This window comes from Tupaia chinensis, unplaced genomic scaffold, assembly GCF_000334495.1.
Source record: "Tupaia chinensis unplaced genomic scaffold, TupChi_1.0 Scaffold000270_2, whole genome shotgun sequence".
In the NCBI taxonomy this organism is placed as follows: domain Eukaryota; kingdom Metazoa; phylum Chordata; class Mammalia; order Scandentia; family Tupaiidae; genus Tupaia; species Tupaia belangeri.
The window spans coordinates 1,145,750-1,169,390 of record NW_006159751.1 but is presented as its reverse complement, the minus strand read 5'-3'; the positions used below and the strand labels follow the sequence as shown (position 1 = coordinate 1,169,390).

At 41.0% G+C, this 23,641-nt stretch overlaps 2 protein-coding genes, 2 long non-coding RNA genes and 2 pseudogenes across 4 annotated transcripts in view; 3 read left to right on the top strand and 3 right to left on the bottom strand.

Moving 5' to 3' along the window:
- Positions 1–1,757, top strand: part of LOC102502938 (baculoviral IAP repeat-containing protein 5 pseudogene) — a 6,986-nt pseudogene extending 5,229 nt beyond the window's left edge.
- Positions 1–5,632, bottom strand: part of CIMAP3 (ciliary microtubule associated protein 3) — a 23,353-nt gene extending 17,721 nt beyond the window's left edge. The window contains exon 1 of the mRNA XM_006149583.2: positions 5,429–5,632. Within this exon, the coding sequence (XP_006149645.1) occupies positions 5,429–5,591 (163 nt within the window). The 5' untranslated portion in view covers positions 5,592–5,632. The remainder of the gene's footprint in view (positions 1–5,428) is intronic.
- LOC102470408 (protein/nucleic acid deglycase DJ-1 pseudogene) lies at positions 2,507–3,075 on the bottom strand (annotated as a pseudogene).
- A 103-nt stretch (positions 5,633–5,735) lies between the features above and the next one.
- LOC102502367 (uncharacterized) lies at positions 5,736–11,281 on the top strand. Its single transcript, XR_334695.1, has 3 exons — positions 5,736–5,790; positions 8,688–8,812; positions 11,177–11,281. It is a non-coding gene; the product is annotated as an uncharacterized LOC102502367 (long non-coding RNA).
- On the bottom strand, positions 7,988–14,527 carry LOC102502796 (acidic mammalian chitinase). Its single transcript, XM_006149578.1, has 7 exons — positions 14,446–14,527; positions 11,297–11,421; positions 10,993–11,116; positions 10,547–10,732; positions 9,315–9,434; positions 9,091–9,232; positions 7,988–8,299 (listed from the first exon to the last, which is right to left on the bottom strand). The coding sequence occupies exons 2-7, from the start codon at positions 11,416–11,418 to the stop codon at positions 8,031–8,033; spliced, it is 963 nt and encodes a 320-aa protein (XP_006149640.1). The 5' UTR covers positions 11,419–11,421; positions 14,446–14,527; the 3' UTR covers positions 7,988–8,030.
- Positions 14,528–14,915: 388 nt separating this feature from the next.
- On the top strand, positions 14,916–19,017 carry LOC102503221 (uncharacterized). The gene is made up of 3 exons (XR_334697.1): positions 14,916–14,959; positions 17,893–17,979; positions 18,908–19,017. It is a non-coding gene; the product is annotated as an uncharacterized LOC102503221 (long non-coding RNA).
- The last annotated feature ends 4,624 nt before the right edge of the window (positions 19,018–23,641 follow it).

Here is a 23,641-nt window from a genome sequence, read left to right as displayed (position 1 = left end):
CCGCGCAGGGCCCTCCGCCCGCCCCCTATTTTGTCTTTTATACACATTCTTATATTTGTTAATCATTTTCTCTTGAGTCATACTCCCCAGAATAGATGTTTATAAGTATAGATATTTATGAAAGAGAAAGTAAAAAAATATAATAGAGAAAATCACTAAAGTCAAAAATCGGTTAAGAGCACAAATAGAACTGAAAGATCCTTGATAATAATGTTTAGAGGAAAAAATACAGAGATGGCACAAATTGTTAGTATGAGAAAGGAAAAGGAGAACATAATTACAGATTTTACAGACTTTAAAAAAATTAGAGGAGCCAGCAGGTGACATAGCAGTTAAGGCACTGGATTCCCAAATGACTGACCATTGTTCAAATCTTGCACCCAGCTACTTGAAACTCATGCAGGATGTGTGAGTGTGTGTACCCAAAATCCTGAGAGGAGAATGGAGGTGAAGGGATTGTGGCATGGCCATCTCTCCTGGAGGGGTTATTTTTCGTTTTCTCTCTCTCTGTCTCTCCAGTGAGCACACATGCCCTATAGCAAAAATCTACATATAAAAAAATTAGGACATGGTGGTTAAGGCACTGGATCTTACATGACTAATTGCCAGTTCAAATCCTGGACACTTCAGCTTGAAAATCCTGCCAGAGGAAAAAGGATTGAGGCATGCCATTCCCCTTGGGGGATGATTTCTCAATTTCCCTCTCTCTGTGTCTCTGTCTCTCTCCAGTGAGTGCATGCACCTATTACAAAAACCTAAAAGAAGGAAAGAAAGAAGAAAGAAAGAAAGAAAGAAAGAAAGAAAGAAAGAAAGAAAGAAAGAAGAGAAAGAAAGAAAAGTAAGGTAACCCTGTGGCTCAATGATTAAAAGAGCAGGATCTCATGTGGTTGACAGCATGGTTTGAATCCCAGCCCCTATGGCTTGGAAAACACTGTGTGTGTATGTATGACCTAAATACCAATGAGTTGGAGAGGAGATTGCAGCCTAACTATGTCCCATGGGAGGGGAGGTATTTTTCCCTCTCTCTCTCTTTCTGTCTTTGGCAAGTGCACATGCCCTCTGGCAAAAATAAGAAAAGTATTGATATTTACTGGAAGTAATAAAACTGTATTCAAATTTTTGAAGTAGGCCTTGAAGGGTTGAGAACCTCCTATCCAAGATCCTGCTAGAGGCTAGATGTGTCTAGAGATGGGAGACAGAGGGGAAGAAAATAGACATTCTAAATCCCATTTTCCAGACTGTCCTAAATGTTAGCCTCTCCTCTGGTGGAAGAGAAAGAACATAGGCTTTCAAACTCCCTCAGATCTTTTTTTTTTTTTTTCTTTTTGCTAAATGCCCTGTTTATTCTACAAACAAGGTTCAGAAATGTACAGACACAACTGGTAGGCTGAGTGATCCATGTGCCCAAAAGCAGGTATGACAACTTAGGGGCACATTAGCTAGCACTTGTTTAATGTGAACACAGTGAGAATGGATCACAAATGGTCTGTTCCTCTAACTCATGGGCACATTCTTCTGCTCTAATCTTTAAGAACAAGTGGAGCCTTCCCTGGATTGGCCACCTCCTTGCCGTTCATTGCCTCAACAAGCGCGAGAGCAAATTCGAAGCTGGTCCCAGGACCATGGCTTGTAAGAATCAGACCATTCTTTTCCACACGATTCTCAGAGTAGCTGTAATGACTTCCATTCATCATTTTGTCTTTAGCAAGTGGGTGTGTTGTAGCTTTGCTTCCAAAACCTATTTTGTGAGCCAATAGGCCAGCAGGCCCTGCACAGATGGTGGCTATGAGGCCCTTCCGCTTTTCCTGTTCCTCCAGGATCTCTTTCACCACTGCGGACTAAGAAAAATTCTGTGCACCCAGATTACATGTGGTTGACAGCAGGGTTTGAATCCCAGCCCCTATGGCTTGGAAAACACTGTGTGTGTATGTATGACCTAAATACCAATGAGTTGGAGAGGAGATTGCAGCCTAACTATGTCCCATGGGAGGGGAGGTATTTTTCCCTCTCTCTCTCTTTCTGTCTTTGGCAAGTGCACATGCCCTCTGGCAAAAATAAGAAAAGTATTGATATTTACTGGAAGTAATAAAACTGTATTCAAATTTTTGAAGTAGGCCTTGAAGGGTTGAGAACCTCCTATCCAAGATCCTGCTAGAGGCTAGATGTGTCTAGAGATGGGAGACAGAGGGGAAGAAAATAGACATTCTAAATCCCATTTTCCAGACTGTCCTAAATGTTAGCCTCTCCTCTGGTGGAAGAGAAAGAACATAGGCTTTCAAACTCCCTCAGATCTTTTTTTTTTTTTTTCTTTTTGCTAAATGCCCTGTTTATTCTACAAACAAGGTTCAGAAATGTACAGACACAACTGGTAGGCTGAGTGATCCATGTGCCCAAAAGCAGGTATGACAACTTAGGGGCACATTAGCTAGCACTTGTTTAATGTGAACACAGTGAGAATGGATCACAAATGGTCTGTTCCTCTAACTCATGGGCACATTCTTCTGCTCTAATCTTTAAGAACAAGTGGAGCCTTCCCTGGATTGGCCACCTCCTTGCCGTTCATTGCCTCAACAAGCGCGAGAGCAAATTCGAAGCTGGTCCCAGGACCATGGCTTGTAAGAATCAGACCATTCTTTTCCACACGATTCTCAGAGTAGCTGTAATGACTTCCATTCATCATTTTGTCTTTAGCAAGTGGGTGTGTTGTAGCTTTGCTTCCAAAACCTATTTTGTGAGCCAATAGGCCAGCAGGCCCTGCACAGATGGTGGCTATGAGGCCCTTCCGCTTTTCCTGTTCCTCCAGGATCTCTTTCACCACTGCGGACTAAGAAAAATTCTGTGCACCCAGATTACCTCCTGGTAGGACCACCACGTCATATGGTCCCTCTTTTTTTGCATCTTCAAGACTGGTATCAGGACAAATGACAACATCACGACTACACTGCACTGGGTCTTTTCCAGCCAGGTGGGCAACAATGACCTTAATCCCAGCTCGCCTCATGGTATCTACAGGAATGACGTCTCCATTTCCTCTGCTCCTTTGGCCAGGATGACCAAAGCTCTTTTTGAAGCCATTTTTATGTTTTTTTTTTTTTTTTTTTAATAGGCTTTCACCAGTCTCCACGGGTATGCACACCAGCACGCATGCCCAGCACCCCAGATCATTTTCAATAGTATTGGTCTGTGGTTTACTAAGCCACATGACCTTAAATGATCTAAACCTTGGTTTATTTATAAAATGACAGTAATCTGGGCAAGAGGCAGTAACGTAACAGTAATGCAGTGCTCCGTGACACTGGCCCTTCATAGGAAGGTCCCAGGGTCTCCCTGTACACATTGGGTGTACACATGTGCCTATAATCCAGGCTGGCTGAGGCTGGGGTGGATTGCAGTATGAGGACCCTTGGGGGTGCCTGTCTCTATAGCCTTTTCTCATAGAAGAAATAAATAAATAAACTTTTAAAAAGCAGCACTAATGGAGCCAGTGGGTGGCATGGGGATTAGGGCGCTGGACTTCCACATGGCCCACTGCAGTTTGAATCATGGACCTGGTGGCTTGAAAATCACACTGGGCGTGTGTGTGTGCATACCCAGAACCACAGAAGGAGAATGGAGAAAAATTGCAATATGCCATTCCCCCAGGGTGGTGATTTCTCACTCCCCCACCCCCCTGTGGTGAGTTCACATGCGCTATGGCAAAAACCTTAAAAACAAAACAGAAAAAAGCACTAATTGTTTCTTTGTAGGACTCCCACTAGAATTAAGGAGCAAGCACGCTGGGTCCATGTGCATGCATGCCCAAGATCCCAAGAGGAGAATGGAGGAGAAGGGATTGCGCCATGGCCATCCCCCCTGGGGGGCAATTTCTTGCTTTCTGTCTCTCTGTCTTTCTGGTGAGCACATGCGCCCTATAGCAAAAACCGCTCCAAAAAAAACAAACAAAAAAGAATTAAGGAGCAAACACAAGGACAAATTTGCAAAGTGAATGCAAGACACTAACCTATAGCTGTCATTTAACAATTAATGCACTTACCCACATGCTCTAATGCAAAAACCTCTTTTTAAAAAAATCACTGCAGTCAGAACACTTTCTGCCACCTCTTCTACCACCATGGTGGTTCATCCTACCCCTACCTGTCGACTACACTGTTGTAGAAGCTGCTTCTCCTGGGATCCACTCTTCTCTAGCAAAAACCGCTCCTTCTTTCTTTCTTTCTTTCTTTTTCTTTTTTTTTTTTTTTTTGCTATAGGGTGCATGCACTCGCCAGAAAGACAGAGAGAGACAGAGAGATAGAAAGTGAGAAATCACCCCTCAGGGGGGACAGCCACGCTGCAATCCCTTCTCCTCCATACTCCTCTCGGGATCTTGGGCACACACGCACATGTGCCCGGCATGAGTTTAAGCCACTGGGTCCGGGACTCAAACTTTGGTCAGCTACATGGGAATTCAGTGACATAGCCATTACGCTAACTGCTGGTCCCTTGCCCCTAGTTTTCATGTGGCAGCCAGAGGAGTGAAACAGTGAAAACTCTACTCATCATCTTTCCAGGGAGGCCTGATGTGACCAGGATCCCCTTCTCTCTCAGATGTCTCCTTCTAGCTTCTTTGTAAACAGTGATCACTAGATAGTAGTCCCTTAAGCCCAAAGTTCTTGGACAAAGACTTATGCAATCATTGACCATTAAGGAATAAACTGATTAGTACGTAACCTCTGTGAGGAAAAAGCATTCAAAAGTTCTTCCTAGTTAGGATAAAAACCTCTGATGGTTGGCCAACCCCCAAGTTGGCTACCCACTTTAGGAACCCCTCCAATTGTGGGAGCTTTTCTCTTTCCATGAACTTAGCTGTCCCCATCCTTTTGTCTGCACTTTTTTTTTTTTGAGAATTTTTTTGCTATAGGGTGCGTGTGCTCAGTAGAAAGAGACAGAAAGCGAGAAATCACTCCCCGGGGGGATGGCCATGCTGCAATCCCTTTTCCTCCATTCTCCTCTCGGGATCCTGGGCACGCATGCACACGCACCCAGAATGAGTTTAAGCCACCGGGTCTGGGACTCAACCCGTGGTGGACTACATGGGAGTCCAGCGGCATAGCCATTACGCCAACTGCTGGTCCCTTGTCTGCACTTCTAATTCTTCATGATTGTGAGACATAGACTTGCAACTCAGAAATCCTGCAACACTACCTCCATGTCCAGGGCTGCAGCTAGAGCCAATGGTACCTTTGGGCAAGGAAAAGAAGTTGCCCCTTTATCTATATGAATGCCACCTTTTGCCAAGGCTCCTGACTTAGTGAAAAGAGAGTTCCACCTATCTTCACCCAGAATCAGTGCCCTTATGCCATCGTGTGTATATCCCACCTCTTTCTATTTAGATTCCAATACTGATGGGATGAACTAGAGTTTATAAATGAATCAAGAGCATGGTTACCATGAACAAAGTTCCAAATGCGTGGTGGGCTGATCCATGCCATGTTTTTGTTGACTTTCAGTTTTCCAGGCAAGGACTTTGTAGATTTCCAAAAAGCTCTGGTCCAGAACTGTGTCGCATAAGGACCCTTGGTAAGCCTGGAAGTTTCATATCCTCTCTCCATGAGACACCACTTTCATTCATGGACTTGAACTCAGAAATTGAAGGGTGTAAAACTGGCTTCTTAGCAACAGCCCCACCCTGGCAGTTCCCTGCAAGTCATTGTGACATTGCTTTCTGCAAGGCAGCATTATGGTATAAAGGGAGTCAGAGATGCCCAGTTTTGAGAATTATCTCTACTAATTATCAACTGCATGATCTAGGTAAGTCATTTATCTTTGGAAGATCTCAATTCTCTCACCCTGCCACATTGGGACAACCTATATAAAAGGCCTTATCCAATGCTTGGAATACTCGTATCTTGGTTCACGCTCTCATGCATTAATTCATTCAACAAGTATTTATTAAACTCTTATAATATTCCAGACACTGTTCTAGGCAGTGGATATGTAGCAATGAATATCCTTGTCCTTCTCATAGAGGTCACTTTTAGTAGGGAAGTAGATAATAAAAAAGGTATGGTCTATCAGATAGTGGTAATTATCAATAAAAACAAAGGAGGCATAGCAGGGGGAGAAGGCAAAGGAGGGTTTCAGTATTAGGCTGGGTGGCTAGGAAAAAGCCTCATTGAAAAAAAAAAAAGAAAAGAAAGAAATGAAGGAGAGAGTGAAATGGAAATCTGGATAATGCGTGTTCTAGCTTGTGCTCTGGGCCCAGCCTGCCTGACTTTGGGTATGGCTTCACCACCAACTAACCATGTAACATTGGGCAGGTTACCAAATTCTTCTGTACTTCCATTTCCTAGAGTTAATAGTAACTACCTCATAAGGTTTCTAGGAGAACTATATTAGCACTGGGCACTCCCATGCACAGCCTGCATTTTCACAAATAGAAAACATTTTCATATAACCATTGTATTCTTATTACATTATTATTAGTTAGGTTTCTTTCTGTTTCCAATGAAGGGAACAAGCTCAAGCCAGTTTAGGCAACAAAGAGGAATTTACTACAGATTGGGGTGTTTGACAGGACCTAAAAGCAGAAATGCACCGGGGCTTCAGAAAGGAGCTAGCACCAAGAATTGGTCGTTGGTAAGTGTTCTCTGATTCACTTCCTGGCTTTCCTTTGTATCTCTGCTTTAGTCTTCTTTCTCTGCACCCAGAGCACCTTTCCCTCCTCCTCAATCCTTCACTACAGCCCTGAGCTTACATATTACAGGCACAGCCACTTTCAGGGTTTGACGGGCATTTTCGTGTCCCCAGTTGCAAATTCTAAGGGGTGATGATCTGATTGGCCCTTTTATTTTTATTTATTTATTTTTTAGAGAAATTTTTGCAATAGGGAACATGCACTCTCTGAAGAGACAGGGAGAGGCCAGAGAGACAGTGAGAAATCATCCCCCTGGGGGAATGAACACACAGCAATTCCCTCTCCACTCTCCCCTTGGGATTTTGGACACACATGTGCAAACTCCCAGCATGAGTTTCAAGCTTCTGGGTCCAGGACTCAAACCATAGTAGACCATATGGGAGTCTAATGACCTAAGCATTACACCATCTGCTGGTCCCTGATTGGTCCTTTAAAATCTGTTGTCCACCCCAGGCAGTTAGCCAAACCAGAAGACAATGCAGTAAAAACACAGTAGCTGGTGGCCACCCCTACAATTTCAAAGATAAGGCAGTCCCCTGAGAAAAGGAGTCTGCTACACAGATCTTCCCAAAGCTACTATTCCAGGAGGACCTATTCTGGGTTTCCAGAAGAAGTGGAGAGACTGCCCTAGCCTCCTACTCCTTGAGCAAGCTAATCTGGTGGTTACCAGGTACTATGGTTTGAATGCTCCCCACCCCCTCAAATTTGTATGTTGAGATTTGGTTGTGATGGAATTAGGAGAGTGAAAAATTCATTGAGGCCTTTGGAAAATCATTAGGCATCAGGGTGAGATTCTCCCATGATTGAGTTCTGGTGGGTTAGTAAAGACAGGGAATGAAACCGGAATAGAGACACATGGACACAGGTGCTTGCTCTCTCATCTTGCACTATGCTGTGGTGCAGCTAGAACACCCTCTCCAGATGTGACTCCTAGACCCAGGATGGCTTAAGTGTGAGCTAAGTAATCCTTTAGTCTCTTAAAATATCAGACTGAGATATTTCTGTTATTAGCAACAGAACAGACTAGAACACCAAGTTACAGATTATTCTCTTCAAATTTTCATTCCAACCCTGTGCCAAACATTCCAACACCCCCTCCTGACACCTCTAGCCTTCATGCTGATGGGCCCAGGTAATAGAAGACTATGGGGATGCTGTCTCTACTGCTAATTCTCATACTCTCCTACACTGGGCACTCCCATGCACAGCCTGCATTTTCACAAATAGAAAACATTTTCATGCAAAACACTTAAAAACAAGAACATTCATGTTTGAGTGCTGATTTTATTGCAGAACTCTAATAGGAACAAAAGGATGTGTTCAGAAATCTGTGGAATGAAGATGCAGGTCATGTTCATGCCCAATTGCAGCAATCACAGCTGGTGTCAAAGACAAGCCCAGCCTGGCAGTTCTGCTGGTACGTGACTCCATTCAAGCAGTGCCAGAAGGCATTTCTGTTATTTGCCACGGGGTAGAGACCATTGGCTTTGCCGGCGCAGAATCCACTGCCCCCAGAACTGCTTCCTGAGCTGCCTCCAGAGCTGCTGCTCCCACTGCCACTGCCACTGCCACTGCTGGGAGGAGCAGTTATTGGCTCAATGGGCTGAGCAGGGGCTGTGCAACCTGAAACAGAGTGCAAAGAGCATATAGCATATTGCTGGAACTGAAGACAACTCTGAGCATAGAGGCATGTTGGTGGGGTACAGTGTATTGGGGATCCCTACCACTGAGGAGATCAGAAGATAACTCCAGAATTAGGAAAAGCTATCATGTAAACCAGCCACATTTTCAATGAGTAAAAATAAAGTCTTCTCTCATAATATCTAAGCTATTCAAAAAATATTTACTAAGCACCCAATGTGTAAAAAAATAGTTTTGTATAGTTTGAGTATAAATGGTGAGCAAATGAACTCTAAGAGAAGTCTGTAAAAATTTAGGGAGTTGGTATGTCCCCTGAGCTACAGATTAGAGAAATATGAGCACTTCTTAGGGTTTCCTATTGTTTCCCCAGGTAGGCTGAGAGAGACATTGAACAAGGGATTCACAGAGAAGTAGAAGCTTGTATGGAAGCTTGGCATAATTTTTTGAGGATCTTCTAAAGCATTAAGAATGATGAGACCCTCCAAATCCACCCAGGTAGGCCTGGTTTCCCATAAGAGCATGAAATTCCTGACCTGGAAGTTCATGGTGGGTGTGGAGGGGAGGAAGTAGCACATATCTCTCACCTGGGCAAGAGCAGTGAGGTGAAATGGGATGGAGGGGAGGAGGTAGCACATATCTCTCACCTGGGCAAGAGCAGTGAGGTGAAATGGGAAGAAGGTCCCTGGGCAATGGGGGTGGGCAGATGTCAGGCTGTCTTTTGAGTTGGAGAAGGAACATTTATACACTTTGAGCATCGCTTTGCTGTCACTTACTTGCACTCTGCAGGCCAAGGGCATTCTTGAGGGTAGAGATCAGGGGGAATTTGCCCTGGTTGCAGAAAGTGCCAGTGAAGTCATCCAGATCAATGGCCCAGACCATGGCACCTCCAAAGTTGTTCTGCTTAAGCCACTGAGCCTGTTTAAGGGTAGAGGATAGCAGGTGTCATTTGATTTCCTGGGGCTCAGAGTTGGGACCTCCTCTGAGGGACTGAACTTACCTTGATATTGAAGCTCTTGACGTTGTCATAACCAACCCACTCATTGCCCTGATAGGCATAGGGCACATCTTGAGGGGTATCCCATGCCTGAGTGGCTCCATTCTTTAGGAAGGTGCAGATCTTTGAAAAGGCAAGAGATTCATATATTTAAATGTTACTCTATGAAAGAAAACATGTGTAGCCTCTTTGACTTTTTCTTTCATGACTCCAGTTGAGATTTTTCCCAGTTTTCTAATTACATTATGAGTTTTTCTTTGCAGTAAAAAAAAAAATCAGCTTGCTTTTCAAATACTCATGTATTGTCGTTATTCTTGGTGGTTGATTTTGGAAATATAAGAGATGTATTTATTTTATTGCCTTGTATGCTAATATAATTGTAACCTCAAATTTATGGTCTGTTGCTTGAAGGGATTTGCACAATATTAAGTGCACTTCTTTTAATTAAGTAAATAAATACAGTTGTACCTCAGTACCCACAGGGGGTTGGTTTCTGGACTTTTGCAGATACCAAAATAAATATGTGTGCTAAAGTTTCTTACATAAAATGGGATAGTATTTACCTACAACTTATGCACATTCTTTCATAAACTTTAAATCAAATCATCTCTAGATTACTTATACTTAATATAATGTACATGCTGTAGAAATAATTGTCATGCTGTTTTTTTTTTGTTTTGTTTTTTTGTTTTTTGTTTTTTGAGAGATTTTTGCTATCAAGCACATGCACATGCCAGAGAGACAGAGAAAGACAGAAAATCAGAATTCCTTCTCTCTTCCCCAGGGGTAATGGTCATGCTGCAATATCCTCCATTCTTTTCTTGGGATTTTAGGCAAGCATGCACATGCACCTGGCATGAGTTTCAAGTTGCCAGGTTAGCTACTATGCCACCTGCTGGCCCCCATGCTGTATTGTTTAAGGACTAAGGACAAAAAAAAAATCTGGCTTTGTTCAGTTTAGGCCCAACGTAATAAGCCTGACTACATAGTACAGGTCAGCTTTAGTATAACATTTTCAGTCCATGGTTGGCTGAATTTGTGAATGTAGAACCTGCAGCTGGGGAGAGCCAACTGTATATTACTCAAACACCATACGCATCTAGAATGACACTGTTTAAAGAAGATACATGGTAGATAGAATGAATGTGCAAGATTTCTGTGGATTCTCATCCAAGGCTACTGTTCAGCATAGTGCATGAAATTCATAGAGTTCTGTATTGGCCCAAACTACCTACCTCATAGTAGGCCCAGAACCCAGACTGCCTGGTGTAGGGGCCAGCAGGACCAGCACCAGAGGTAGGGGCACCAATTCCAGTATTAGAGGGGTTGCTCAGGATGAAAGTGTGTCCATAGGCAGGGAATCCAACGATGAGCTTCTCTGCTGGGGCCCCATTGTCCTTCCAGTAGTTCATGGCATAGTCCTGCAATGGCAATGGGTTAGCCAGATGCTCATAAGTTATGAGTTATGTTAGTCTCTTGTTCTGACAGATAAAGTTGTATGATGTTAATGAAGGATTAGTGTGGACATTTTGGTGAAGCTATGATGAGAGCTTGCTTAGTGACTTAAGAGGACAGTTGTGCAAGTGAGGCATTTATAAAATCCATGCTTATTTTGTACGCAAATCTTTACTGATGTGTGTGATCATCTCTTGTCTGCATTTGCATCTGTGCAGGGACTTACCACATTGAGGTAGGCATTGCTGCCAGTGTCAGTTGGGTATTTGTAGAGGGGGCTGTTCTCTCCAGTGTAACCTTCCCAGGAGCCATGGAGGTCATAGGTCATGACATGGATGTAGTCCAGGTACCTGAGGTGGGGTAGAGGTTTTAAAAATAATTGATCGTGGTCACTTCACACACTTGCGCAGGCTAGACACCACTTCCAAAGCCTCCTAGATAACATTCCTGAACATCGAGACAGACCAAGGACAAGTGGACTCTGCCTAAGTGACGCCTACAGGAATTTGAAGATAAGGTGCATCACTCACTGGGACAGCTGGGGGATCTCATAGCCAGACTGGATGTTGGAGATACCAGCAGCCACTGCAGCAGTGACCATCAGCCTGGGCTTGTTGATCTGCTTGGCCTCCTGCTCAAAGGCTTCACGCATTTCCTACAAAATAAAGAGGTATTATAGAGGAGTTATTAAGCTACTTTTCAACTCTTTAAATAATAATAAATATTTGAATAATTATTTATTTTTCAAAGTGCATTCACACAGCTTATCTTACCTACAAAATAAAGAGGTATTATAGAGGAGTTATTAAGCTACTTTTCAACTCTTTAAATAATAATAAATATATGAATATTTATTTTTCAAAGTGCATTCACATATATTATCTTACTTTAGTCTCTCAACATCTCAATAAAGTTTACAGAATAGATGACATAGTCAATTTTATAGACATCTAATATGCATAATAGTTATAAAATTTCATCAAAGTCCCACAGCAAGTTAGTCACTAGGGATGACCAGAACCCAGGTCCCAGATAACCCAGAGCCCCTACTTACGTAATTACACTATGAAGCTACAGTTTATATGATAACCTACATCCAGCTTTTACCAGTACAAACATTTCTTCCATTTGTTTAATAGATGAATAATTTTATAGGACTAATATCCTATCAAATGAAATGCTGTGCTAGCCAATGAAGGTGATAACAGTTAGTAGATTCTCATTCAATGCTATAGGTGAAATTAGCTGTTTTGTGTCGCTCTAATTTCATTTGGAATAAGGGTTTAGTTCTTATAATCACATTATGAAAGTGTGTCAGAGTGTGTTTTAGTAAAGAGTGGCTCTGAAAATTGCCATGTAGATACAGAATGAAAGGAAACAGGATATTTAACCAGAATAAGAGAAATTATAAGAAAGACATTGTAACTGTCTTCGATATTTGAACCCCTGCCTTGCAAAAGGTGCAGTTAACTTGTTCTCTGTTACTTCAGTGGGCATAACTGAATCAATGACAGGAAGTAATAAATTATGATTGGAGGCATGGTTCAGCTAAGAATAGAGATGTTCTTTCTGATCATTAGAACTGTTCAACGAATAAGTAAATTGCCTTTTGTTTCATTTTAAAATTTTTTGCCATTAGGCACATGTGCTCTCTCAGACAGACAGAAACAGAGAGAGAGAGAACGTGAGAAAGCACATTTCTCCTTCCCCGGGGCTGGCCACATCACAAACCCTTCTCCATTCTTTTCTCAGGATTTTGGGCACACACACATATGTGCCTGGTAAGTTTTTCAGGTTGCAGGGTCCAGGACCCAAACTGGCAATTGGCCATGTGGGATTCAGCCACCTTACACTCCTTGCTATCCACTGGCCCATATGCTGACTTTTTACCTAGTGAGTTACTTAACATTGAAGCTATCCAGAGTCTAGTTGACAATCTGGTATATGGAATAGTATAGAAAAGAATCTGTCCTGGGAGAGAATAAATCTAAAAAACATCTTTAGTCCTTGGCTTTTCTCATTCTATTCATTTTTCCTTGGTGAGCACCTATCCTTGCTTATGACTTCCATATGGCATATCAAGTTTTTTTGAGCTTCAGATTGGTGTTTATCTAATGTCTATTGGGTCTTCCCTTGGGATGTCCTACAGATATCTCATGCTTATCATGTTAAAAAGTAAATCAGTTCTTCTTACTCCATATCAACTCTTATTCCTGTATTTGCCATTTCAGTTAATAACACCACAATCAAACCAGTCCTCAAAGTCAGAAAACTGGGAGTCCTCTTTCTCACTTCCAATTTATCTCTAAATCCTATTGGTTCTATTCTCTTGCTATTTCTTCTACATGTCCCCTTATTTTTTTAGAGAGTTTTTCGCTATAGGGCACATATGGTCGCTGGAGAGACAGAGAAAGAGAGACAGAAAGCAAGAAACCACCCCCCTGGGGGAATGGCCATGCAGCAATCCCTTCTCCTCCATTCTCCTCTTGATGTCTTGGGCATGCAGGCACACATACTGGTATAGTTTTTGTTTGTTTGTTTGTTTGTTTTTGAGAGTTTTTTTCGCTATAGGGCACGTGTGCTCGCCAGACAGAGAGAGACATAGAGACAGAAAGTGAGAAATCACCCCCCAGGGGGGATGGCCACGCCGCAATCCCTTCTCCTCCTTTCTCCTCTTGGGATCTTGGGCACGCATGCACACGCACCTGGCGTGAGTTCTAAGCCACCGGGTCCGGGACACAAACTGCAGTCGACTACGTGGGAATCCAGTGACATAGCTATTATGCCAACTGCTGGTTCCCCACATACTGGTATAGTTTTAAGCCACCAAGTCCAGGACTTGAACTATGGTCAACTACATGGGAGTTCAGTGACATAACCATTACACCATATGCTGTCCCTATATATCCCCTTCTTCCTCCAATGTGAGAGCCTTTGTTGGGGGCCCTCAGCATCTTTTGCTTGTTTTACTGGGATAGCCTCCTAGCTCTGTCTTTGCTTCTTCATCTCCTTCTAACTCAACTTCCATGGACAAAGCCAGAATAATCTTTCTAAAACACAAGTTTTGTCATGTCTCCATTATTTAAAATCCTTCAAAGCTATCCCATTGCCTTGTGGGTAATGTCCAAATTCCTGAATGTAATATGAAAGTTCTGACATGATCTGACTCTTGCCAACTGTGCAACCTCACAATTACTCACACACTTGCTCACACATGTCTGTATTTCTTCACTTGTGCCATTTTCATCTTCACTTGACTGGTTAACACCAGTTTCTTTCACAACTAAGCTCAAGTATCACTTTAGAAAATGCTCTCTAATCCTGTCCCAGAGTAGAATTAGGTACTCACTCTCTTTTTATTTTGTACTCTGCAAAAAAGAGATCATGGCAAAATGTACTGTAATTATTTGGCATTTTTTCAGTCTTCTACCTCAGATAATGTGTTCTTAAAGCCAAGGATTGTGTTTTAATCTAATCTTTAGCCTGACACAACACAGTGTTTAGTAGAGTGTTTACTCAGTAATAATAGTCTAATATAACAGAACCAAGGGACTCTGTAGACAGACTGTATGGGTAGATATGATACCTACTAGTTGTGTGATCTTGGGCGAGTTACCTAAACCCTCTGCATACCTTAGTTTCCTTACTTGTAAAATAAAGATCATAGTACTAATAGTACCTATTCCGGAGAGTAAATGTGCAGATGAAATGAGGTATGGCCCTTAAAATAGCATGTAGAGTACTGCCTGTCACATAGCATAGATGTTATTAAATGCTTGTTGAATGAATGCATGATATCTAAGAACCTTTGTGATGCTAAGATTCTATAATTCTAAATTCTAGTTTAGCTTTACTTTGGAACCAACCAATTCTTCGAAAGACTAGGCTTTGAATTTTCATGGGCTAAAGATTGCTGTTTCTCTCCTTACCTGCACCAGGACAGTGAAGAGGTGCTTGTCCTGAGGCGTGCTTCCTCGAGAGCCAGGGTACTCCCAGTCAAAGTCCAGCCCGTCAAACTCGTACTGGCGCAGGAATTTGATGACTGAAGCAATAAAAGTCTGGCGGTTCTCAGGAGTGGAAACCATGGCAGTGAAACTGAGGAAGACCCAAGCAGGATAGGGTGAAGCTTTGCTGCTTTGGAATAAAATTAAACTTCCCAATTTCTGCCTCAGAGTCTTTCACCAGGACTCAGTGTAGGTTAAGCATATTTCTGGTTTTCTACTGACCTTCCTTTGTAATTACTACACTTGCCACTCTTGGTATCTCAAGGTTCCCTTTATTTTGTTATCCCCCAACTCTGATCTTTCTCCCAAGTTACTCTTGTTGCTTTAAACACCCAGCTATTTCAGCTCACTCTGTTCTCTCTCCAGATAGTCTCCTAAACTCACAGACTCTCAAAAAAGGTCTTGTTTATATTTACATGACTTTTTCTTTCCTTTTCCCAAAAGGTAAACAGAAAAAAAGCATTGTTTTAACACCCTTTTCAGGTCTGTCCTCTTTTTGTTTTGATTTGTTTTAGTGTTATTATAGAGTGCATGTGCTCCACAGAGACAGAGGGACAAAGTGAAAAAGCACCTCTCAGGGGGATGGCCATGCCCCAATCCCATTTCTCCATTCTCTTCTTGGGATTTTAGGCACACACACATGCCTGGTGTGTTTTTCAAGCCACTGGGTCTGGGACTCGTACCACACAGCTATGTGGAATCCAGCCATCAGCTGGCCTAAAATTGTATTTTTGAAATACTTTAAGAAAACATCGATTTGGAATCTTAGTTGCTAAATCTCTGTGCACGTGGTCCTAGAATATCTACCAATTGTAAATATGTGAAATAAATTGTGGACTACTTAATAATGAAGTTCTGGTATAGTAACTTATTTGATTAGTGTGCTTGTTTAATGTACATCCCTAATACTATGTCTTAGATCATGAAATCTAATGGAAGCAAGGGACCAGTCTAATTTGTTTTAAATACAAACGAACAACAGGCTCTCCATAGAGACTTACGGGGCAGTTCCAAAGTTCCAGCCTCCAATGGCCAGGAGAGTTTTCAGCTGGCTGTTCCTGTAAAGCAAAGCATAAGAAAGAAAATTTTCAAAAATTCATGAATCCCTCTATTTAAAATAACACTGCTTTAGTATTGGGCCTGATCATATACATTGCTGTTGCCATGATGATATGATATGATATATGATATGATTTATGATGATGTATGATACAATATGATATACTGTAGAACAATTTTCCTTTGCTACTGAAAATGTTCTTTATAAAAATTCTTTGTGTTATTATTATAAAAGCACTCTGGGTTCCTTAGGAAAATCTAAATTATGGAACTGGGCTTTCTTTTTTTTCTCTTTGAAAGGAATGCATTAGCAATACTTTTTTTTTTGGAGAGGTTTTTCGCTATAGGGCACGTGCACTCGCCAGACAGACAGAGACATAGAGACAGAAAGCGAGAAATCACCCCCCAGGGGGGATGGTCACGCCGCAATCCCTTCTCCTCCATTCTTCTCTCCGGATCTTGGGCACGCACGCACACGCGCCGGCGTGAGTTTTAAGCCATTGGGTCCAGGACGCGAACCGCGATTGACTACGTGGGAGTCCAGTGACATAGCCATTACGCTAATTGCTGGTTCCCAGGAATACTTTTGATATATACAACTTAAGAGCATAGTTAGCACGTATTCTATTCCATCAGATGAAATGGCAAATGTTGCATGAGCATAATTACTTTCTCAACTTCTATGGCAATTAGCATAAATTAATTGTCTTAGAATTACACACAATCTCTGGGACCAGCAGTTAGCGTAATGGCTATGTTGCTGAACTCCCATATAGTTGACTATGGTTTGAATCCCAGACCCGGTGGCTTAAACTCACGCTGGGCACGTGTACGTGTGTGCCCAAGATCCCGAGAAAAGAATGGAGGAGAAGGGACTGTGGTGTGGCCATCCCCACTGTGGCGTGATTTCTCGCTTTCTGTCTCTATGTCTCTCTCTGTCTTTCTGGAGAACAAACCGCCCTATAGCAAAAACCTTTCCAAAAAAAGAATTACACACAATCTCTGAAATAGTTGATCTTTTTTTTTTTTTTTTTTTTTTTGGAGAGATTTTCACTGTAGGGCGCGTGCGCTCGCCAGACAGACAGAGAGAGACATAGAGACAGAAAGCGAGAAATCACCCCCCAGGGGGGATGGTCACGCCACAATCCCTTCTCCTCCATTCTCCTCTTGGGATCTTGGGCACGCATGCACACGCGCCCGGCGTGAGTTTTAAGCCACCGGGTCCGGGACACGAACCACGGTGGACAATGTGGGAGTCCAGCGACATAGCCATTACGCTAACTGCTGGTTCCCTGAAATAGTTGATCTTAAGCATCAGTTCACATAAGAGTTAAGTGCAAAGACTGTGGGAGGACAAGTTTATAGTCCTATCTCCAGAGATTATGATTCCGCTGGACTGCAATGGGGACTGGCATTTTTATCAGGTGCCCCCTGTGATTTTGATGCAAGTAGTCAATGGACCACACTTGAAGAGACACTGCTTTAAAGGACTCATAACTTAAATTCTAGTAGCTGCATTCACAATGATGCCATTACTGATGATGGCGATTCCCTGTAGCCTTCTTTCTTCTGGATATGGCTAAATTGAATGACTCTATTAATCAAAAGATACCAGGGTTTGTTTTATTTTTACACAAAAGAGAACTCTACTAAAACAAAGGGAACCCTTCTAATTCTTGGGCTTGCTGATTACTAGTTTTAATGTCCTGTACTTCCTGTTCCCTGATACAAGTAGTTAAGATAACTTACAGTTTCCTGGGTCCTAAGAGAAGACAGAGAAAGGAAGAAGTAGAACCAGTATTTTATTTATTTATTTTTAAATATATACTACAGCAGGCAATGTGTTATGTTATCTACATCTTTGTTACCTGAAATGTAGCTCCTGACCAGAAGAATGTGTGGGTAATTTGTTAGAAATGCAGAGTCCTATCCACAGCAGATGAACGAAATTAAACCCTTTTCTCATACCATATATAAAAATCAAGTTTAAATGGGTTAAAGACTTAAACACTGACCCAGGAAATCCAAATGAGATATTTCCCCCTTTCTTACTTGTTTTTCAGGCCATTGAAAGCTTGGTAGAGAGTCACATCATTCCATTCAATGGTGGTGATTTCATTGTTCTTCATCCCAGCAAAGGCATAGATGAGGTGAGTACAGAGGCAGGGGTCGATGTTATCAGGCTTGAAGCGCCCCAGGCCTGGTCGGTACTGAGCCCAGTTGGTGAAGTAGCAGGTCAGCTGGTAGGCAGAACCTTTGAACAGTAAGGAGCAAGGACCAATGTTTCCTTTATGATTACCATTAAGTGGGCTCTAAGTTTGGGCCCTGCCTCTGTTTCCTTTCCTGTGTCTCAAATGCATTACATACATGCAGGTGGTTAGTATGATTTTTCTTTCTGACAAGTCCACAGACTCTAACCTAGAAATTAGTCACTGAATATTTTTTCAGCTTTGAGAGATTAATTTTGGAGTTTTGGATAAGCCTAGCAGCTTTCTAAGAAAAGATGCCCAGCAGTCCTATGATGTTCAATGAACACAACTTTATAACTCCCAGGTGGTGGTCATGCTGAAGGGATACAGTCCATTCAGAACAGTAGATTCCTCTCAAGTCAAACCTATCTGTCTGTGAAATACATAGCAGCTCTTTTTCCCTAGTATGGTTTCTCTCTTGACAAATTAAAAACAAACAAAACCTGCACAATATTAGAAAAAAAGCACATATATTAAGTAGACAATTGCACTCTGAATAATTTATAAGGATTTGAGATCTCTGTTAGGAAGAGGTTACGTCAGTTGTAAAACAGAGGGTCCATGACTTACCCAGCTGAGCACTCAGCAGAAGGGCCAGACCTAGAGGGAAAGGAAAAACAAAATGCTCTAAGCCAATGCTTTGCGTCCTTCAGAACCTAATTCTAAGATTGTGGGTGCCATCTTATATACCGTAGATTGTTACAGTCCGAGTGAAACTTACTGATTACACCAAAGAATAGATTTCTCAGTGAATATACCAACAAAAGTGCCCTTGCTTTCTTTAACCAAAAATGGCTATGGTGCCTTCTTTTCCCACTTTACATGTCAGAAATGCAGATTGTGAATGTGGAGTGTGAAGTCTACTACCTATGGAAGACGTACCTGGTGAAATTATCCCAAATTCACTCTACACACAACTACACACCCATCCAGCCTCACCCCCCTGCACTGGGATGAATACTGCCATCCAACAGACAAGGCATTCTCACATAGAATTCAGCATTTCCTGGAGCCTTAGGAGCTTTATTGGAGCCACCTTTTGGAACTCTGATAGGAAGAGAAAACAATTAAGAACTGTGAAGATTCCATATGTCTCTCCTGGTTTCTACTGAAGCATGTCTGCTTTAGTTGTTTGATAAACTGAGCTTGGGATTTTATTCAGAAAAGATTCTTTTATTTATTTATTTTTTTAGAGAAGATTTTACTATGGGGTGCATGTGCTCGCTGGAGAGACAGAGAGATAAAAAATGAGAAATTGTCCCCCCCCCCGGGGGGGGGTGGCAAAGCCACAATCCCTTCTCCTCCAGTCTCTTCTCGGGATTTTGGGCATGCATGCACACCCACCCAGCGTGAGTTTTAAGCTACCAAGTCTGGGAGTTGAACAGCAGTCGACTGCATGTGAGTCCAGCAATGTAACCATTACACTTTCTACTTGTCCCCAGAAAACATTCTAAAGGTTACAAAAGTTTGTAAGTCACAGCTTTAAAGCAACTAATAAATTCTGGATATGACTTGGCTCTAAACAATGTACTGAATCTCTGAAATATTGAATGTCCAGTAGTCGTATTTTTATGGTACATCATCAACTCAGAATAAAAAAGTATAAAAGGGAAATAATTCTGAAAATAGTAAAAAAGACTATTTGTATTACTCTCAGTTCAAAATAGTAAAAAAGACTATTTGTATTACTCTGTCTCAATTTCTACTGTTTTATATTCATGGAAAAGCTAGACCAAGGACTCAAGTATGTAAATAAGTATAATACCAATTAGAACAAAGTGGCAGGAAGATGAATGTAGACAAAGGAACAACACAGACAAGATGAAAGAAGAAGACAAGCATTGGAAGATGAAGAACCTTTATTGTAGGACTGTGACTGTGGGGTTAATGAAGGCAGAAATGTTCCCAGAAATGTTAATTGAGGTTAACAGAAAAAGAAGCAGACTGAGTTGTAGCTGCCAGGATACTCTTGAAAATTTGAAATTTTAATAGAAGAAGAAGAATGGAAAAGCATACAGGTATAGTGTGAAAACCACTTCATGGCTGTCGGGTCCTGAGGGAAAAAGAAATCCATAAGATTAAGGCTCTTTCTCTGATTACAAACTCACCTGTGAAGAGAAGAAGCTTTGCCATGATTGCCGTCTGTACTGGTTCAGTAGAGCCTGGATTTGCTTTTTATATCATCTGAATCCCTGTTATCTCAAGGGCTTCCAAATGGGGAGTATTCAACTAGATGTGTATATAGCTAGTTGGTAAATCAACGGATCTCCTCCCCTACAAACACTACTCCATAGACCTTCATCTTCCACCCCCCCACCACTACCACCAACACCACCTCTGCCTGGTAAGGACAAAGCGATGTCATGTCTTCTAACAGGGTGGTGGAGACTATCATCATGGAAAACATCAGCTTAATAGCTTTTTTGGCAGTTCTCAGGGCTGATAAGCATCTGTTTAGAGACTGTGCTTAGGTTTTATTTTGTAGACACTTCGTGCCTTGTATCAAAGCATGTCTTTATTGGAAAGTAGATGATAAAAACCCTTGGAAATTATTAACTGTTCTTAAGCCTTTTGTCTTCATCAAATTATTCATATGGAATTTGTATAATCAGTGCCTAAGGAACTTTTCCTCTTCAGGTGCTACTTTCTGAACATTCTACCCACGCAGTCTCTGGAATGTATTCAAATCATGATTATATAAGAAGTCTTATATAAGAATGTATGTGTTTCCAAGTGTCCCTTCTGAAGGTCACCAAGAACTCTTTACTGTTCCACAGTTTCAAATTACATCCAGGAGAGATCATGTAAAATGTAAAATGCTTTTACATTTTGTATTGTTTATAGACAGAGATGATGGTGATGATACTGAAAAAAAATCTCTTTCATAGGGATATTTTTAACTGGACCATTTCTAGAATTTTATGTTTAAAATGAATTCCAAGCTACCCTTTTCAAACATTATGTACTACCATTCTTCTATAATAGATATCTGCTTAAGCTAAATAATTTACTCATCGTCCTCAAACGTGTCTTTGCATGCCTTTGCTCACACTGCCCCTCCACACCTTGATTGTAACATCCTCTTCTCCTCACTACCTATCTTAATCTTAGCAATTCTTTAAAGTCCAAGTGAGATCCTGTCCTTGGACATCAATGATCTCTCTTTTTTATGAATTACTGTATTTACTCTAGCACCTGTATTGCTTATATGGTATTCTCTTGTGGTAATACCTGGAACATAGGTGGTGGACTGGACCTGTGTGTACCCATCATGAGATGTCAGCACCTTAGCAGTTATTGTGAGTCCAGACTGGTTTATCAAGGTATCAAATTCAGAAAATAAAATTGTATCCATTTATTTTTATGACTTTTTTCTTTCTTTATTTAGTTATACACTGTACATCAATACAGTATACAAAATGAGATTTTCTAACCAGAATACATTGTATATTGGCTCAATCAAGGATATTACCATAAATGTTATCAACAAATAATTTTTTATTTCTTGTTTCTTATATATTTTCCTCGCCCACTGCTTGATTCCCTACCTCTCACCCTCTGCCAATCTCCCTTCCCATACACACTGTCTCTGGTATGTACAGTTGTTTTTCATAGCTTTTTTCAAATTTTATTGATTCATGAAAAATATTAATTAATTAAAAAACTTTCAATAGCAAGCACACCTTATATATACATATCTATGGACACATGTCTGACTTTAGGTGTAAACCTCAGTGAGCAAAGTGAATATACTATAAATTAGCACCTCACTGGGGCAATATAGCTTACTGAAGTCATTAAATGGGTATTAATAGGTATTTTTAATGCTTTTTTATTTCAAGAAAAACCTTTTTAATTTTAATAGATCAAAACTGAAAAACATTAAGAGAAATTGCTTAAAACTTAAAGCCAGGGAAAAGGTTAGGATTGAGTTCAAATAGTAGGTAGATGAGTGTATCAACAGTTCAAGAGAAGACAAAAATCCTTAAATATGGAAATCAAAGCATCAAAGAGACTCAGTAATGTTTTAGTCTAAAGTCAAAAAAATTCTATTTCATGAGTTCAGACTCACATAGTTAATCTCTCTTCTATTGAATTGACAGTGTTACTGTGGTCTGATCTTTCCATTTAAACTCTGAAAGTTAACATTCAGCTCTTCGGTTTGTCCCTACCATTAGGCTGACCATTCTCTTGGTTATTTTTTGTACTCTTATTTATATGTGTTTGACTTTAGTTTTCCTGGTATAGCACTCCCCTCAGCACTTCTTGGAGAGCTGGTCTGGTGTTGGTAAATTCTTTCAGGTTTTGTTTATCTGAGAATTTTTTTTGTCTTTTTTTTTTCTCATATGAAAGATAGTATTTCTGGTTGCAGTATTCTTGGTTGAAATTGTTTTTCACTTAACACTTTGAATATATTTACCCATTCTTTCCTTGTTTGCATTGTTTCCAATGAGAGGTATGACGTTAGCTTGATGGGATATCTTTTGAAAGTAACTTGATGTTTCTCTCTTGCCAAATTTGAAACCTTATCTCTGTGGTTTTGGTAAATCTGGCTATGATGTGCCTGGGGGAAGATCTTCTTGGGTTGATTCTATGTGGGGTCCTTTGTATTTCTTGGGTCTGGATATTTGAGTGGCTCTCTAGGTTTGGAAAGTTATTTTCTAGGATTTCCTGGAATAGATTATCAATACCCTTATTAGTTTCTTCAACTTCTGGGATATCGATGATCTGGATGTTTGTGCGTTTAATGGTATCTAGTATTACTCATAAGTTCTTCTCATTTTGGAGGGTTATTTTCTCAGTCTTTTTGGTGAATATTTCTAGGTCAGATGTTCTATTTTCTATATCTGAGATTTGATCTTCTGTGTGATCTAATCTGCTTTTGATGTTTTCAAGGGAAGTTTTGATTTCCTGTTTTACAGTCTTCATCTCCATTTGATTCTTTTTTATGATGTGTATCTCTTCTTTCAGATCATGCAAGAACTTCCTCATTTCCTGGAACTCAATGTCTCTCTTCTCCTGCATCTTCTGGAGTTTGTTGTCTCTCTTCTCTTGCATCTCTGTTAGCTTTGTCACTGTGAATATTCTAAATTCCTTATCTGACATTTCCATGAGTTCTCTTGTATTCTCTGGTTCCTGGCTAGATCTGGAGGGCAGGAGAGTGAAGTCTGGGAAGAGGGTCTTCAGTGGTCATAATTCCTGAACCAATATCCATTCATTTTATGATCTTGAGTCCTGAGTGTTTGGTTCCACTTGTAGGATCATAGAAAATCTAGTGGAAGTGCTGCTAGAGAAGATTTCAGTTGTGAAAATAACAATATGAACATACAATATGAGCACCCACTCTATACCAAAGATTGTACTTAATGCTTGTTTCACTTAGGCTTTGCTTTTTCTAAAAGACTAAAACCATCTCTGGCAAGCACAAATGGATATAGGTAAAAGACATGAGGTAATTCACAGAATCAAAGATAAGAAGGTAGAACCTGTCTTTGATATGACAAAAATAAAATCTTTCTTGGGGGAGGGGAATGAGAGGGCTTAGGATAAATAAACTTCAATT

Bases quoted from the DNA above. Each gene is read 5' to 3' on its own strand.
- LOC102502796 (XM_006149578.1), bottom strand. From the start codon at position 11,418: ATGCGTGAAGCCTTTGAGCAGGAGGCCAAGCAGATCAACAAGCCCAGG. The intron at 10,733-10,992 runs GTAAGTCCCTGC...TTGCCATTGCAG, and splicing joins GCAATGCCTACCTCAATGTG to GACTATGCCATGAACTACTG. The intron at 8,300-9,090 runs GTAAGTGACAGC...ACTCTGTTTCAG, and splicing joins CCTTGGCCTGCAGAGTGCAA to GTTGCACAGCCCCTGCTCAG.